This window comes from Pongo pygmaeus, chromosome 1, assembly GCF_028885625.2.
Source record: "Pongo pygmaeus isolate AG05252 chromosome 1, NHGRI_mPonPyg2-v2.0_pri, whole genome shotgun sequence".
In the NCBI taxonomy this organism is placed as follows: Eukaryota; Metazoa; Chordata; class Mammalia; order Primates; family Hominidae; genus Pongo; species Pongo pygmaeus.
Window position 1 is genome coordinate 106,955,412 of NC_072373.2, and position 14,709 is coordinate 106,970,120.

At 40.0% G+C, this 14,709-nt stretch overlaps 2 protein-coding genes across 2 annotated transcripts in view; both read left to right on the plus strand.

The window, feature by feature from the left end:
- Positions 1-14,709, plus strand: part of LOC129015142 (neuroblastoma breakpoint family member 11-like) — a 2,260,169-nt gene that overhangs the window by 6,269 nt on the left and 2,239,191 nt on the right.
- On the plus strand, positions 3,290-7,996 carry LOC134739480 (neuroblastoma breakpoint family member 11-like). The gene is made up of 6 exons (XM_063664254.1): positions 3,290-3,339; positions 4,304-4,431; positions 5,081-5,361; positions 5,959-6,010; positions 6,609-6,780; positions 7,493-7,996. Exons 3-6 carry the CDS (start codon positions 5,268-5,270, stop codon positions 7,685-7,687), a joined length of 513 nt encoding a protein of 170 aa, XP_063520324.1. The 5' UTR covers positions 3,290-3,339; positions 4,304-4,431; positions 5,081-5,267; the 3' UTR covers positions 7,688-7,996.

The window sequence follows — 14,709 nt, forward strand, 5'->3', positions numbered from 1 at the left end:
CAGGTAATGCTGTGGAATTGTGGGCTGTTAATTCAATAGTGACACTGGGAGATTGTAGATTTAGGGGAAAAGGGGAAGTGATGAATAGAACTATTTCTTCCATTCACCCAGCTACAAATTGTCCTTATTAACAATGTAGTGTGTTATTTGTTGCACTTGTATTGGTTTTAATTTCATAGTCCTGTCAAGATAGGAACTTGCAATCAGATGAGCCAGGTGAACTAGCCAAACAGGGATTTCTTGTTGATCTTTTCACAAAACCAGCTCCTGGATTCATTGATTTTTTTGAAGGGGTTTTTCTGTCTCTATCTCCTGCAGTTCTGCTCTGATCTTAGTTATTTCTTGTCTTCTGCTAGCTTTTGAATTTGTTTGCTCTTGTTTCTCTAGTTCTTTTAATTGTGATGTTAGGGTGTCAATTTTAGATCTTTCCTGCTTTCTCTTGTGGGTATCTAGTGTGATAAATTTCCCTCTACACACTGCTTTAAATGTGTCCCAGAGATTCTGGTACATTGTGTCTTTGTTCTCATAGGTTTCAAAGAACAGCTTTCTTTCTGCCTTCATTTCGTTATTTACCCAGTAGTCATTCAGGAGCAGGTTGTTCAGTTTCCATGTAATTGCGTGGTTTTGAGTGAGTTTCTTAATCCTGAGTTCTAATTTGATTGCACTGTGGTCTGAGAGATAGTTTGTTGTGATTTCTGTTCTTTTATATTTGCTAAGGAGTGCTTTACTTCCAACTATGTGGTCAATTTTGGAATAAGTGTGATGTGATGCTGAGAAGAATGTATATTCTATTGATTTGGGGTGGAGAGTTCTGTAGGTGTCTATTAGGTCTGCTTGGTGCAGAGCTGAGTTCAAGTCCTGGATATCCTTGTTAAGCTTCTGTCTCGTTGATCTGTCTAATATTGACAGTGGGGTGTTAAAGTCTCCCATTATGATTGTGTGGGAGTCAAAGTCTCTTTTTAGGTCACTAACAACTTGCTTTATGAATCTGGTTGCTCCTGTATTGGGTGCGTATATATTTAGGATAGTTAGCTCTACTTGTTGAATTGATTGCTTTACCATTATGTAATGGCCTTCTTTGTCTCTTTTTATCTTTGTTGGTTTAAAGTCTGTTTTATCAGAGACTAGGATTGCAACCCCTGCTTTTTTTTTTCTTTCTATTTGCTTGGTAGATCTTCCTCCATCACTTTATTTTGAGCCTATGTGTGTCTTCGCACGTGATGGGGTCTCCTGAATACAGCACACTGATGGGTCTTGACCTTTATCCAATTTGCCAGTCTGTGTTTCTTAATTGGGACATTTAGCCCATTTACATTTCAGGTTAATATTGTTGTGTGAATTTGATCCTGTCATTATGACGTTAGTTGGTTATTTCACCCGTTAGTTGATGCACTTTCTTCCTAGCATTGATGGTCCTTGCAATTTGGCATGTTTTTGCAGTGGCCGCTACTGTTTGTTCATTTCCATGTTTAGTGCTTCCTTCAGGAGCTCTTTAAGGCAGGCCTGGTGGTGACAAAATCTCTCAGCATTTGCTTATCTGTAAAGGATTTCATTTCTCCTTCACTTATGAAGCTTAGTTTTGCTGGATATGAAATTCTGGGTTGAAAATTCTTTTCTTTTATAGTGTTGAATATTGGCCCCCACTCTCTTTGGGCTTGTAGAATTTCTGCTGAGAGATTCGCTGTTAGTCTGATGGGCTTCCCTTGTGGGTAACCTGACCTCTCTGTCTGGCTGCCCTTAACATTTTTTCCTTTGTTTCAAGTTTGGTGAATATGACAATCATGTGTCTTGGAGTTGCTTTTCTCGAGGAGTATCTTTGTGGTGTTCTCTGTATCTCCTGAATTTGAATGTTGGCCTGCCTTGCTAGGTTTGGGAAGTTCTCCTGGATAATATCCTGAAGAGTGTTTTCCAGCTTGATTCCATTCTCTCTGTCACTTTCAGGTACAAGAATCAAATGTAGATTTGGTCTTTTCACATAGTCCCATATTTCTTGGAGGCTTTGTTCATTTCTTTTTACTCTTTTTTCTCTAAACTTCTCTTCTCACTTCATTTGATTAATTTGATCTTCAATCACTGATGCCCTTCCTTCCACTTCATCGAATTGGCTACTGAAGCTTGTGTATGTGTCACGTTTTTCTCATGCCATGGTTTTCAGCTCCATCAGGTCATTTAAGGTCTTCTCTACACTGTTTATTCTAGTTAGCCATTCGTCTAATCTTTTTTCAAGGTTTTTAGCTTCTTTGCGATGGGTTCACATGTCCTCCTTTAGCTCAGAGAAGTTTGTTTTTACAGACTTTCTAAAGCCTACTTCTGTCAACTCGTCAAAGTCATTCTCCATCCTGCTTTGTTCCATTGCTGGCAAGGAGCTGCGATCCTTTGGAGGAGAAGGGGTGCTCTGATTTTTAGAATTTTCAGCTTTTCTCCTCTGGTTTCTCCCCATCTTTGTCATTTTATCTACCTTTGGTCTTTGTTGATGGTGACCTACAGATGGGGTTTTGGTGTGGAGCTCTTTTTGTTGATGTTGATACTATTCCTTTCTGTTTGTTAGTTTTCCTTCTAACAGTCAGGTCCCTCAGCTGTTGGAGATTGCTGGAAGTCCACTCTAGACCCTCAAACAGGGATTTCTTGGTGTTGCCTGTTCTCTCCCATGTGTTTAAATCCAGGGAGAGATATATATATGATTTCTGCCCATTTTTTGTTAGTATGTTTGTTAGTATTTGTGCAAGGGAAGAAATTGAAAAAATAAACAAAATATATCAAAGTATTGGGAAAATGGGACCCTTAATACACAAGATCTATGTCTGCACTGCCTCAAGAGCTCTGTTCACTTGAATGCTGCATGTAAAATTCAACCCAATTTATGCAAAGTAGTTGAAGCCCTGTGTTAGTTCTCTGTGCTGCAAGTCATGATGGTAGTTTACAGGGAGAGTCTGAGTGCCCTGCATTGGCTCATCTGTGGCAAAGGTACTGAGCATGTGCTGCCCATTTTTGCTCTGTCCCCAGAGCAGACACCCTCTACCCTGCATTTAGAAGGGTAGTTTTATTTCTCTTGAAGGAAAAATGTCTTTGGTTTCTGTGACCACTCCATTCTGTCTCCCATCAGATCATCTGGGAGGTTTTGTCGTCTAATCTCTGTTGGTTAAATCTGTCATCTCTGTCCTGCCTGGCTCATCGGGAATCTGCGGGAGTCTGAAAAGGAGGAAGCCCCGCAGGGGTCCTGGAATGAAGGTTATTCGACTCTCTCAATTCCTCCTGACATGTCTGCCTGGTACCAGTCTTAGAGGAGCACCTTTCACTCATTAGAGGAACAGCAAGTTGGCTAGGCTCTTGACATTGGCAGTGAGTACTCCATTGTGAAGGTGATAAAGCTCTAGTTCACGTCCCAGGTAGGCTGCATAATCTTTGGGCCTTGAGCCCCCGGTTGGGCTGAGAGTTGCCATCACTGTGGGCTGAACCCATATCAATGTAGATTTCAATCACTCTGGAGTCAAGTCTGAAGCACAGGCATGGGGTGAGTCAGTGAGCTTTGCTCTCTTCCTAGTCTCAGGCCATGCCCATGCCAACCTGGACCAACTTTCAGGACGTTGAACTCAAGGCAGGTGTGGCAAACTCACATCAAGCTCTGCAGCACATGCCCAGGAGTTGTCTGTCAGATCAGCTCATCTGAATTAAATGTCTCTTGCCAGCTACAAAGTTCCTTATGAGTTTTGTTCCCAAAGCATATCTATGTGGTTCTTTACCTGCCCAAGGCTAGTGTCATCCTTGTCTACCTCTCAGTGAAAGATGTGACCCAGGTGTCACTGAATTTATCCCCATTTTCTGTGTCTTCTAAGTTGGCTTGTTTTAGCTCATCTGTCCATCATCTTGCTGGTATGTTTTCTAGATAAATGGCTGACTTTACACCCACAAAAGCCATAATGGCTGATGCTTCCGTGTAGAACCAAGTCTCATTTTGACTCAAGAGCTGGTACATTGCATCCCTCCATCAAATCTCAGTGTCCCCAATCTCATAAACTATCAGATCCTGAGTATTTGATGACAGAAGCCTGAATATTGCAGTATATCTCCTACAAGGTGTTAGAACTATTTGCCTACAATCTATTGGGAAAAACATTGCTCATTTTTGTACACAAACCCAGGACAGAGCACATTGGGAAGATAACGTTCCAAAACAGGGGAATTTTGCCCAAAGTTCTTGAGATGAACCAAGTCAGTTATCTCAAGACTTGACCTCAGGCCTCCTGGCATATTTCTCTCAAAGTCTCCTGTTCTCACACTGAGAAGGCTTATGTCCCTGTGTTAGGATTGGACAGAGGAATGTTTCTGTGTGCAAGGAAGAACTGCTTAATGTAAGAGGCCCCATCTGAATTTATTTGCGGGACATCAATGTGATCAAGTGAAAAAGGAGGACCAAGAGGCAACATATCCCAGGTGAGTCTGAGAAATTGTGGACAGTTAATTTGATGTTGACACCTGGAGATGCCAAGTCCAGGGAAAACAGTGCATGCTGAAAATAATGATTTCATCTTGTCAGAGAAGTCTGAATTATGCCTACTAACATTATTTTTGGTTCTCATTACAGTAAATGTTTAGCTTTCCATTTCTTCCTACTCTTATCATTTACTAACTTAGTGAAGGTTGACCATACCTCAAAAGGTATGTATTCTCATGGTGACTGCGGGGAAATTTGAGCACATTTTGTGCAAAGTTATTAAGCCCACTCTTTCCATGATCACTGTTTGCTGTGTGTCCTGAGGGCAAAAATACAGAGTGTCCTTTGATTCCCTCATCAGTGTGTCACCTGGCCAATTCACTGAACTCACTATCTCTGTGTGTGTGTGTGTGTGTGTGTGTGTGTGTGTGTGTGTGTGTGCACGCATGTGTATGTGTCTCTCTCTTTCTCTTTTATCCTTTTATACCTGACCCTGGTCTATCTCAACATAAAGGCAATAATTTGTTAACTCATTAATGGATCTGTTCTTTTTCTTTTAAAACACTTCCATATGTTACCCATGAAATCTAGCTGGGACTGTGTGGTTTCTGATTTCCCCTGGCTTTTCTTTACTTTTTACATTTCCAGACTCAGCAGGGAGCTGCTGGACAAGAAAGAGCCTGAAGTCTTTCAGGACTCACTGGATAGATGTTATTCTACTCCTTCCGGTTATCTTGAACTGTCTGACTCATGCCAACCCTACAGAAGTGCCTTTTACTCATTGGAGGAACAGCACATTGGCTTGGCTCTTGATGTGGACAGTGAGTACCTTACTATGAAGGTGATGAGACTCCACCTGGTCTTCCAGATAGAGATGATATTCCTGTTCCAAGTGGCCCTTATTGACCCAAGCGATGTCATTGCCACAGGTAAGACCTATGGGTGCATACAAGTTGTAATGAAATGATAGTTACAGTTGGAAGCACAGACATGAAATGGGTCAGTGAGCATGGCTCTATTCCTAGTCTCCAGCAATGCCTGTGGCAACCTGAGCCCACTCTTAGCAACTTGGACCCAGGCAGATGTAAAAAAATCACAGAACTATGATTTGGACTCAAGGGTTTGTAGATTTTCTCCTTCATTCTAATTTCAGTGTCTTGCAACCATGAGCGAGCTGGGCATTTGATGAGACAGGGCTGAATACTGCAGTTTTCCTCCTAGAAATCATCTGCGGCATTTTCTTTGTATTGGTGGGAACAATAGGGCATAACTGTTTGCACAAATTTGCGATAAATGATTTTGGGATATTGATCTACCAGAATAGGGGTATTTCACCCTTGGTTCTGAGATGCTAACTAAAGAATCTCTATCATGACTGGCTTTCAGGCCTCCTGAAGTATATCTCTCCCATTGTCCTGTTCTAATGCTGAGGAGCCTGAGGTCCCTGTGTGGGGATCAGACAGTGGACTGTTATGGGTGTAGGTGAATTGGCTTATTTTGTCTGTCCCTGTCTGAATTTATTGCAGGAATTAAAAAGAACCAAGAAGAGGAAGAAGACCAAGGCCCACCATGCCCCAGGTAATTTTGAGCAATTGTGAACAGCTACTTCTGTGTTGACACCTGGAGACGCTTGGTTCAGAGAAAGCAGAGTGGGCCAACAATATCGATTACATCTTTCAACCAAGCCTGAAATATTCCTACTAACATTGCTCTTGGTTTTCATTGCAGTAGATATTTAGATTTCCATTTCTTCCTCCCCTTATCGTTTACTAACCTACTGTAGGTAGACGAGACTTCAAAAGTTGTATTCTCATGGTGACTGCATGGAATCTTGAGCAAGTTTTTATGGAAAATTATTGAGCACAGTGTTTTCATGATCACTGTACACTGTGTGTCCTGAGGGCACTAACACAGAGTGTCCTGTTACTCCCTTATCAGTGTGTCACCTGGACAATTCACTGAGCTCTCTCTCTCTGTCTCTCTGTCTGTCTTTCTCTTTCATTCTTTTCCATTTGGCCCTGTTCTGTCCCAACATGAAGCCAATAATTTATTACCTCATTAATGGATCTATCCTTTCCTTTTTTAACCACTTCCTTATGCTACCCATGAAATATAGTTGGGGCTCTCTTGTGTCTGATTTCCCCTGGCTTATTCTTTACTTTTTCTACTTTTCCAGGCTCAGCAGAGAGCTGCTGGAGGTAGTAAAGCCTGAAATCTTGCAGGACTCATGGATAGATATTATCCAACTCCTTCCAGTTATCTTGAACTGCCTGACTCATGCCAGCACTATGGAAGTTCCTTTTACTCATTGGAGGAACAACACGTTGGCTTTTCTCTTGACATGGATGGTGAGTATCTTTCTATGAAGGTGATAAGGATCCACTGAGTCTTCCTTATAGAGATCATGTTCCTGCTCCAAGTGGCCATTACTGAGCTGAGAGATGTCACTGCTGCAGTGAGAACCTATAGGCACATAGGTTGAAGGAAACTCTAGTTCTATGTAGAAGCCCAGACATAGGATAGGCCAGTGAGCATGGCTCTCTTCATAGTCTCAGGCCATGCCTGTGGCACTCTGATTCTACTCTCAAGACATTGGACCTGTGAAGATGTGACAAATTCAGAGAACTATGATTTTGACTCAAGCGTTTGTAGATTTCCTTTTTCACTCTAATTTCAGTGTCTAAAATCCTCACAACCATGAACAATCTGGGTATTTGATGAGACAGGGCTGAATATTGCAGTTTTTCTCCTAGAAATCATTTGAGGGCATTTGCTTTAAATTGAATGGAAAAATATGGCATAACTGTTTACACAAACTTGGGACAAATGATATTGGGATAACGATCTACCAGAATAGGGACATTTTACCCTTAGTATCTAGGACAAAAACCAAGGAATCTCTATCATGAGCAGTCTTCAGGCCTCCTGAAATATATCTCTCACAGTGTCCTATTATTATGCTGAAGAACCTGAGGTCCCTGTGTGAGGATTAGACAGTGAATTGTTATGTGTGTAGGGGAATCAGCTTAATGTGTCTGTCCATGTCTGAATTTATTTCAGAAATTGAAAAGTACCAAGAAGGGGAAGAAGATCAAATCCCACCATGCCCCAAGTAACTTTCAGCAATTGTGGATACTTAATTCTGTGTTAACACATGGAGACGACAGATCCAGGGAAAACAGAGTGTGTTCGATTTCATGTTTTCAACAAAGGGAGAATTACTCCTTCTGTCATTGCTGTTGGTTTCCACTGTAGTAGACATTTAGGTTTCCATTTCTTCCTCCCCTTATCATTTGCCAATGTGCCATAGGTTGACCATACCTCAAAAGCTGTACTCTCATGGTGACTACATCGAATTTTGAGCGCGTTTTATGGAAAACTAAAGAGCTCACTCTTTTCCTGTGTGTCATGAGGGCACTAACTCAGAGTGTCCTTTTACTCCCTTATCAGTGTGTCACCTGGCCAATTCACTGAGTCACTTTCTCTCTCTGTCTGTCTGTCTCCGTCTCTCTCTCTCTGTCTTTCTCTTTCATTGTTTTCTACCTGGCCCCGTTCTAACCCAACATAAAGGCAATAATTTTTTACCTCTTTAATGGATCTATCCTTTTTCTTTTTTGACCACTTCTTTATGTTACCCCTGAAATCTAGTTGGGGCTCTGTGGTGTCTGATTTTCCCTGGCTGCTTCTTTAGTTTTGTCTCCTTTTCCAGGCTCAACGGTGTGCTGATGGAAGTGGAAGAGCCTGAATTCTTGCAGGACTCACTGGATAGATGTTATTTGACTCCTCCAACTTACTTTGAACTACCTGACTCATTCCAGCACTACAGAAATGCCTTTTACTCATTTAAGGAACAGCATGTCAGCTTGGCCCTTGACGTGGACAATAGTTTTTTTACTTTGACGGTGATAAGGCTCCACCTGGTCTTCCAGATGGGAGTCATATTCCCACACTAAGCAGCCCTTACTAAACTGAGAGATATCATTGCTGCAGGCAGGACCTATATGTACATGTAGGTTTGAATGAAACTGTAGTTCCATTTGGAAGCACAGACATAGAATGGGTCAGTGGGCATGGCTCTATTCCTATTCTTAGACCAGGACAGTTCCATCCTGTGCTAAGTCTGAAGACATTGGACCCAAGTTAGGTGTGACACTTTCACATAACTATGCAGCACATGCCAGGAGTGATCTGTCAGACATTCTAATTTGAACCACATATCTCTGGGTAGCTACAAAGTTCCTCAGGGATTTCATTTTGCAGGCATGTCTCTGACCTTCAATACCTGCTCAAGGTCAGTGTCATCTTTGTGTTTAGCTCATCCAAAGGTGTTACCCTAGTTTCAGTGAACTAACCCCATTCTTTGTATCTTCAGTGTTGGCTTGTTTTAGCTGATCCATCTGTAACACAGGAGGGATCCTTGGCTGAGGATTGTATTTCAGAACCACTGACTGCTCTTGACAATTGTTAACCCACTAGGCTCCTTTGGTGAGAGAAGCCACAGTCCTTCATCCTCCAATTGATATCAATACTTAGGAAGACCACAGCTAGATGGACAAACAGCATTGAGAAGCCTTAGCCCTGCTCCTCTCAATTCCATCCTGTAGAGAACAGGAGTCAGGAGCCTCTGGCAGGAGACAGCATGTCACCTGGGACTCTGCCAGTGCAGAATATGAACAATGCCATGTTCTTGCAGAAAATGCTTAGCCTGAGTTTCATAGGAGGTAATCACCAGACAACTGCAGAATGTAGAACACTGAGCAGGACAACTGACCTGTCTCCTTCACACAGTCCATGTGGCCACGAATCACACAACAAAAAGGAGAAGAGACATTTTGGGTTCAAAAAAAGTAAAAAGATAATGTAGCTACATTTCTTTAGTTATTTTGAACCCCAAATATTTCCTCATCTTTTTGTTGTTGTCATTGATTATGGTGACATGGACTTGTTTGTAGAGGACAGGTCAGTTGTCTGGCTCAATGGTCTACATTCTGAAGTTGTCTGAAAATGTCTTCATGATTAAATTCAGCCTAAATGTTTTGCTGGGAACACTGCAGAGTCAATGCTGTGAGCTTCCAACCTCAGCCCATCTGTGGGCAGAGAAGGTGTAGTTTGTCCGTCATCATTATCATGATATCAGGACTGGTTACTTGGTTAAGGAGGGGTCTAAGAATCTGTCCCTTTTAGAGACACCTTACTTAAAATGAAGTATTTGGGAAAGTGGTTTTTAAAAGTATAATTGTCCTGTACTCTAATGATCATCCTCTAAACATTTTATCATTTATTAATCATCCCTCCCTGTGTCTATTATTATATTCATATCTCTACACTGGAAATTTTCTGTCCCAATTTTTACTCTGTTTGTTTTTGCTAGTGTCTGTTGTTGAAAAAAAAAAAAAACATTCTCTGCTTGAGTCTTAACTTTTGTCCAAAGTTAATTTTATTCTATACAATTAAAAACTTTTGCCTATCACTCTGGACTGTTGGATTGTTTTTTACATTCAGTGTTATAATCTTTTATTATGCTGATTGTTTTTCATGGGTACTGATGTGAATTAATAAAAACATTTTCATTTCCCTGTTCATTTTCTAATCTCTTCCATATTTTAGGCTATGTTTACCATATGTAGCAGAATGTATTTACTACATTTCTTGGTTCTACTTATTTGTATTCTTCGTGAATGTGTGTGTGTGTGTGTGTCTGTGTGTGTGTGTGTGTCTGTGTGTGTCTTTGGCATTTAGGAAGGGTTGTAGAGCCCATGTTTAATATTGCACTAAAAATGTTTCTGATAGTTTTCCTCCCTTTGAACTAGACACACTTCTAATATTTGCTTTATACATTTTAAATTATAACTTTCAGCGTCAAATATTTCCATATGACAGTCAATTACATGATGTGTTTTCTTTTTCCTACCTTCTTTACCTGCCACTTCTCATAATAGTATTTGAACCTAAATATATACCAGTGATATTCTGTGATTGTCATCTTGCCCCCACCATGGTTTTTGGTTTAAATCCACAATTAAATATATTAATGCTCATGAGCTATTCAAAAGTGAATGTTACAATCATCATTTGCTGAGTGGTACTCATCCTTAACAGAGTCCTCCTGAAGGAATCGGGTCTCGCTGAGTTTAGCATGTTTAATAATCTTTTCTCACGGTCTTGATATATGGATAGTATTACTGGATATAAGGTCCTTGCCCAAAATTATTTTTCTTGACTTTTTAGGAGATACTGTCTTCCTTGGCGAACATACATGGTGTATGTTCTCATTGTGGGATTCTATTTTGTTCTACCAGGACCTCTAATTTCTGCCAGTTACTTCATTCATTTGTCCTCTTCACCACGAGTCTCCAGAGGATACTTCCATGGTCCACGCCTCCCCATCTCCCAGCAGTTCTGCATTTCCAAGATTGGCACCTCTGGTCCTCTGCATGGTGAAGCCCTTCCTTTCAATTCCCCAGTAGCCAGTGCTCTAATCCACCAGGTCTCAGGCATGATCTGTGTTTCTCCACACTCGCTTTCTGAGGACAGTTTTACCTGTGTTCTGTCATGAACAGCCCCTCCCTGCTGTCCTGGCCTCTATTTGTATAGTGTTTCCTGCTCCCTCTCCTGTTGTGTGGCTCCCAGACCCGGCTAAAGAAAATCACCTGAGAGCCAGAGTGTTCCCTAGCCCTGGTGTGTACGGGCAGATTATGGGTGGAATTTTTGACTCTCTAAGTTAACCCCTAGGGCTTTGAAGTGTATGTTGAGAAATTCAGCTGTCATCATCCTAGGTGGACTTGCTCTCTCCTATCCACCTACTTCAACTGCAGAACTTCAATCGTGTACAAAAGAAGATTGAATCACATAATAGAACACACCCTTATTCATTGGCTGGATTCACCAATCATCTCATGGCTGAACTTTTAAAAATACAATCTTAGCCACATACCTATGAAATGCATATGTGTGTTTGTGTGTATATACATATATATGTATATACATGAATATATATGTATATACATGAATATATATATATATACATGAGTATATATATATATATGTATATACATGAATTTGCTTCTGAGATTATGGAGGCTGAAATTCCAAAGATGGAAGGAAAGCTGGATACCCAGGAAAGAATGTTTTCCATTAAGCCTCTTAATTCTCTCCTGGCCTTTGATTGATTGTATGAGTCCCACCCCCATTAAGGAGGGCAATCTGTTTCACTTAGTCTGCCCATCCCAATGTTAATTGTATCCGAAACATTCTCTGGAACACAGCCAGAATCATGTTTGGCCAAATGTCCTGGAACCGTGGTGCTTGGTCACAGTGACAAGTACAAGTAACTATCACACATGCCCTTTGTCATATTTGTGATTTCCACTGTTTTTCTCCCAATCTGCAGCTTATATTTGTTCTCTTAATACTGTCTTGTGTTGAGCAAAAACTTTTAATTTTTATAAAGTTGAATTTATCAATTTTTTCTTTAATGGTTTGTGTTTGATAAGAAAGAACACTTCACCTAACTCTGTGTCATGAAGATTTTGTCTTATATTTTCTGCTATACTTTTTCTAGTTTTCTAGTTTATATTTAGTTGCATAATCCATTTTGACTTAGTTTTTGAGTTAGTATTGAGGTCCAGGTGAATTTTTTTCCTTTGGGGATATGCATGTCCAGTTGTTTCTACACAACTTGCTGACAAGAGAATGCCTTCTCCACTGAATCATATTTGGACCTTTGTCAATCCATTGAGTGGTTGAGACTGGTGAGAAGACTGTCCTGGTGTTTGGACAGACAAAGCATGAAGTAGGGTGGTTCTTATGGGAAAAATTAAGGAAGACACATTTTTCTATTAGGCATAGGAAAGTCCCAAGCATAATTGAGGTGCCCTCTACCAGCGTTTTGTGGCACACTCAACTCTGTTCTCTCTACCTGTCCTGTTGCAAAAGCTTGGGTGTGCATAGACACTGAGGTCGAGTGGTGTCTTTGGGCACTTTTGAGCATTGAAACCAAAGCTCCAGCATCAAATCTTAGAATATCAAGCAGCCAGGTGAATCACCTGAGGTCAGGAGTTCATGACCAGCCTGACTAGCATAGTGAAACCCCATCTCTACTAAATACAAAAAAATTATCCAGGCACGGTGGTGCATGCCTGTAATCTGAGCTACTTGGGAGGCTGAGACAGGAGAATCGCTTGTGTGCCTGGGAGGCAGAGGTTGCAGTGAGCTGAGATCACACCATTCCACTCCAGCCTGGGCAATGAGAGTGAAACTCCATCCCCCCTCAAAAAAAAAATTAAATAAAAATAAAAGAATATCAAGCAGCCAAAGAAGCATGAAAACATAACATATAATGAAGAATCTAATAATCTAGTTGAAATTGACACGCATGTTGGAAATAGAAGAAAAGGACATTAGAGCAATTAGTATAATTGCATTTTAATTAAATGGAGAGGTTGAAGATTTTTTGAATATCAAATTCTGTAGATAAAATCTATGATTTACAGTCTGAAATGGAAGAAGGCACTGGATTAAACATTGCAGAAGAGAAGATTATTGAACTAGAAGAAATAGAAGTTGAAACTAACATAAATGAAACACACAGTAACAAATGACTTGAAAACATAAAAAGACCATTTGCATAAAAATGTTAAACATCCTAGTATAAGGCTAAATGGAATCCCTGAAGGATGTGTAGTGGAGAAGAGAAACAAAGATATTTAAAACATACCGGATGAAAGATTTAGAAGCTCCATGGAAACCATAAACTTCAAATATTACAGAAATATGATTATTCTAAGAACAAGAAACATGAAGAGAACTTCACCAAGGAACACCTTAATCAAATCCATGAAAACCAGTGATAAAAAGGAAATCCTAAAAGGAATAAAAGGGGAAAGAACATGTTACATACAGAGCACTAAATATAAGGATGGCATAAGATTTCTCATAGGAAATTTTACAAACAAGAAGTTTGCAATAAAGTACTTAAAAAAAGAAAAACTGAAGTCTACAGTTCTACACCTGGCCAAATTATCTTTCAAAAATAAACATGAGAAAAAATATTTTTGAACAGAAAACAAAATGATCTCAATTTGCAGATGGTGTGATCCTATGTATAGAAAATCCCAAATAACACATACAAATGCAAACACACACACACACACACTACTACAGATAAGCGAATTCAGCAAACTTTCAGCAAACAATCAGTTGTGTTAGCAATGAACAATCTGAGAAGAAAATTGACACAATTATTTCATTTATAATACCACCTGTAAGAATAATATGCCTAGGAATAAATTTTTTCAAGGAGTTGCAGTACTTGTACACAGACAAATATAGAACATTGCTCATGGAGATTAAGGAAGGCCTAAATAAATGGAAAGACATCTTGTGTCCATGGGTTGGAAGTTGTAACATGGTTAAGATAAAAATACAAGTCAAAGCAATCCACAGATTCAATACAATCATATCAAAAAGTGGTCTTTTTTACAAGAATACCTAAGAAGAACTTCATATTCATAAAAAATAGCAAGTGTCCCCCCAAAGCAGAAGCAATCTTGAAATGTAAGAAGGAATATTCTCTATTCCAAAGGTTTTAACTGTTCTGAGCAATACTTGGTAGTCTTCAATATATAGGCTTTCACATCTTTTTTTTTCTTCTTTTGTTTCTAGATGCGATCTCACTCACTGAGGCTGAAGTACAGTGGCACGATCACAGCTCAATGTAGCATGGAATTCTCAGGACTATGACATCCTAGGGCCTCATCCACTGAGTTCCTGGGACTACAGGCTCACACCACCACACTGGGATAATTTTTCTGATTTTCAATAGAGATGAGTTCTCACTATGTTGCCTAGGCTAGTTTCAACCTTCTGAGCTCAAGTGACCCTCCTGCCACAGCCTTCCAAAGTGCTGGGATTTGAAGCCGAGCTTGGCTGGCTTTCAATATCTTTTCTATGTAGTTTATATTTCTTGATGCTATTGCAAGCCTGGCTGGCTTTCACATCTTTGTTATGTAGTTTATATTTCTTGATGTTATTGTAAATGTTTATTAAAGGGATCTTTTAAAAATTTTGTATTAAAATTATATATTTAAGGAATTACATATATATATTTAAGGAACACTACCTGTGGACTACATATACATATACACATATGTATACATATACATATACATATACATATACATATACATATACATATACATAATGAACTAATGCCTACTAGCTGAGGGGCTGCCTTGTGAGCAAACCCAAGTTCCCTGGCTCACGATTCCTTTGTCTAG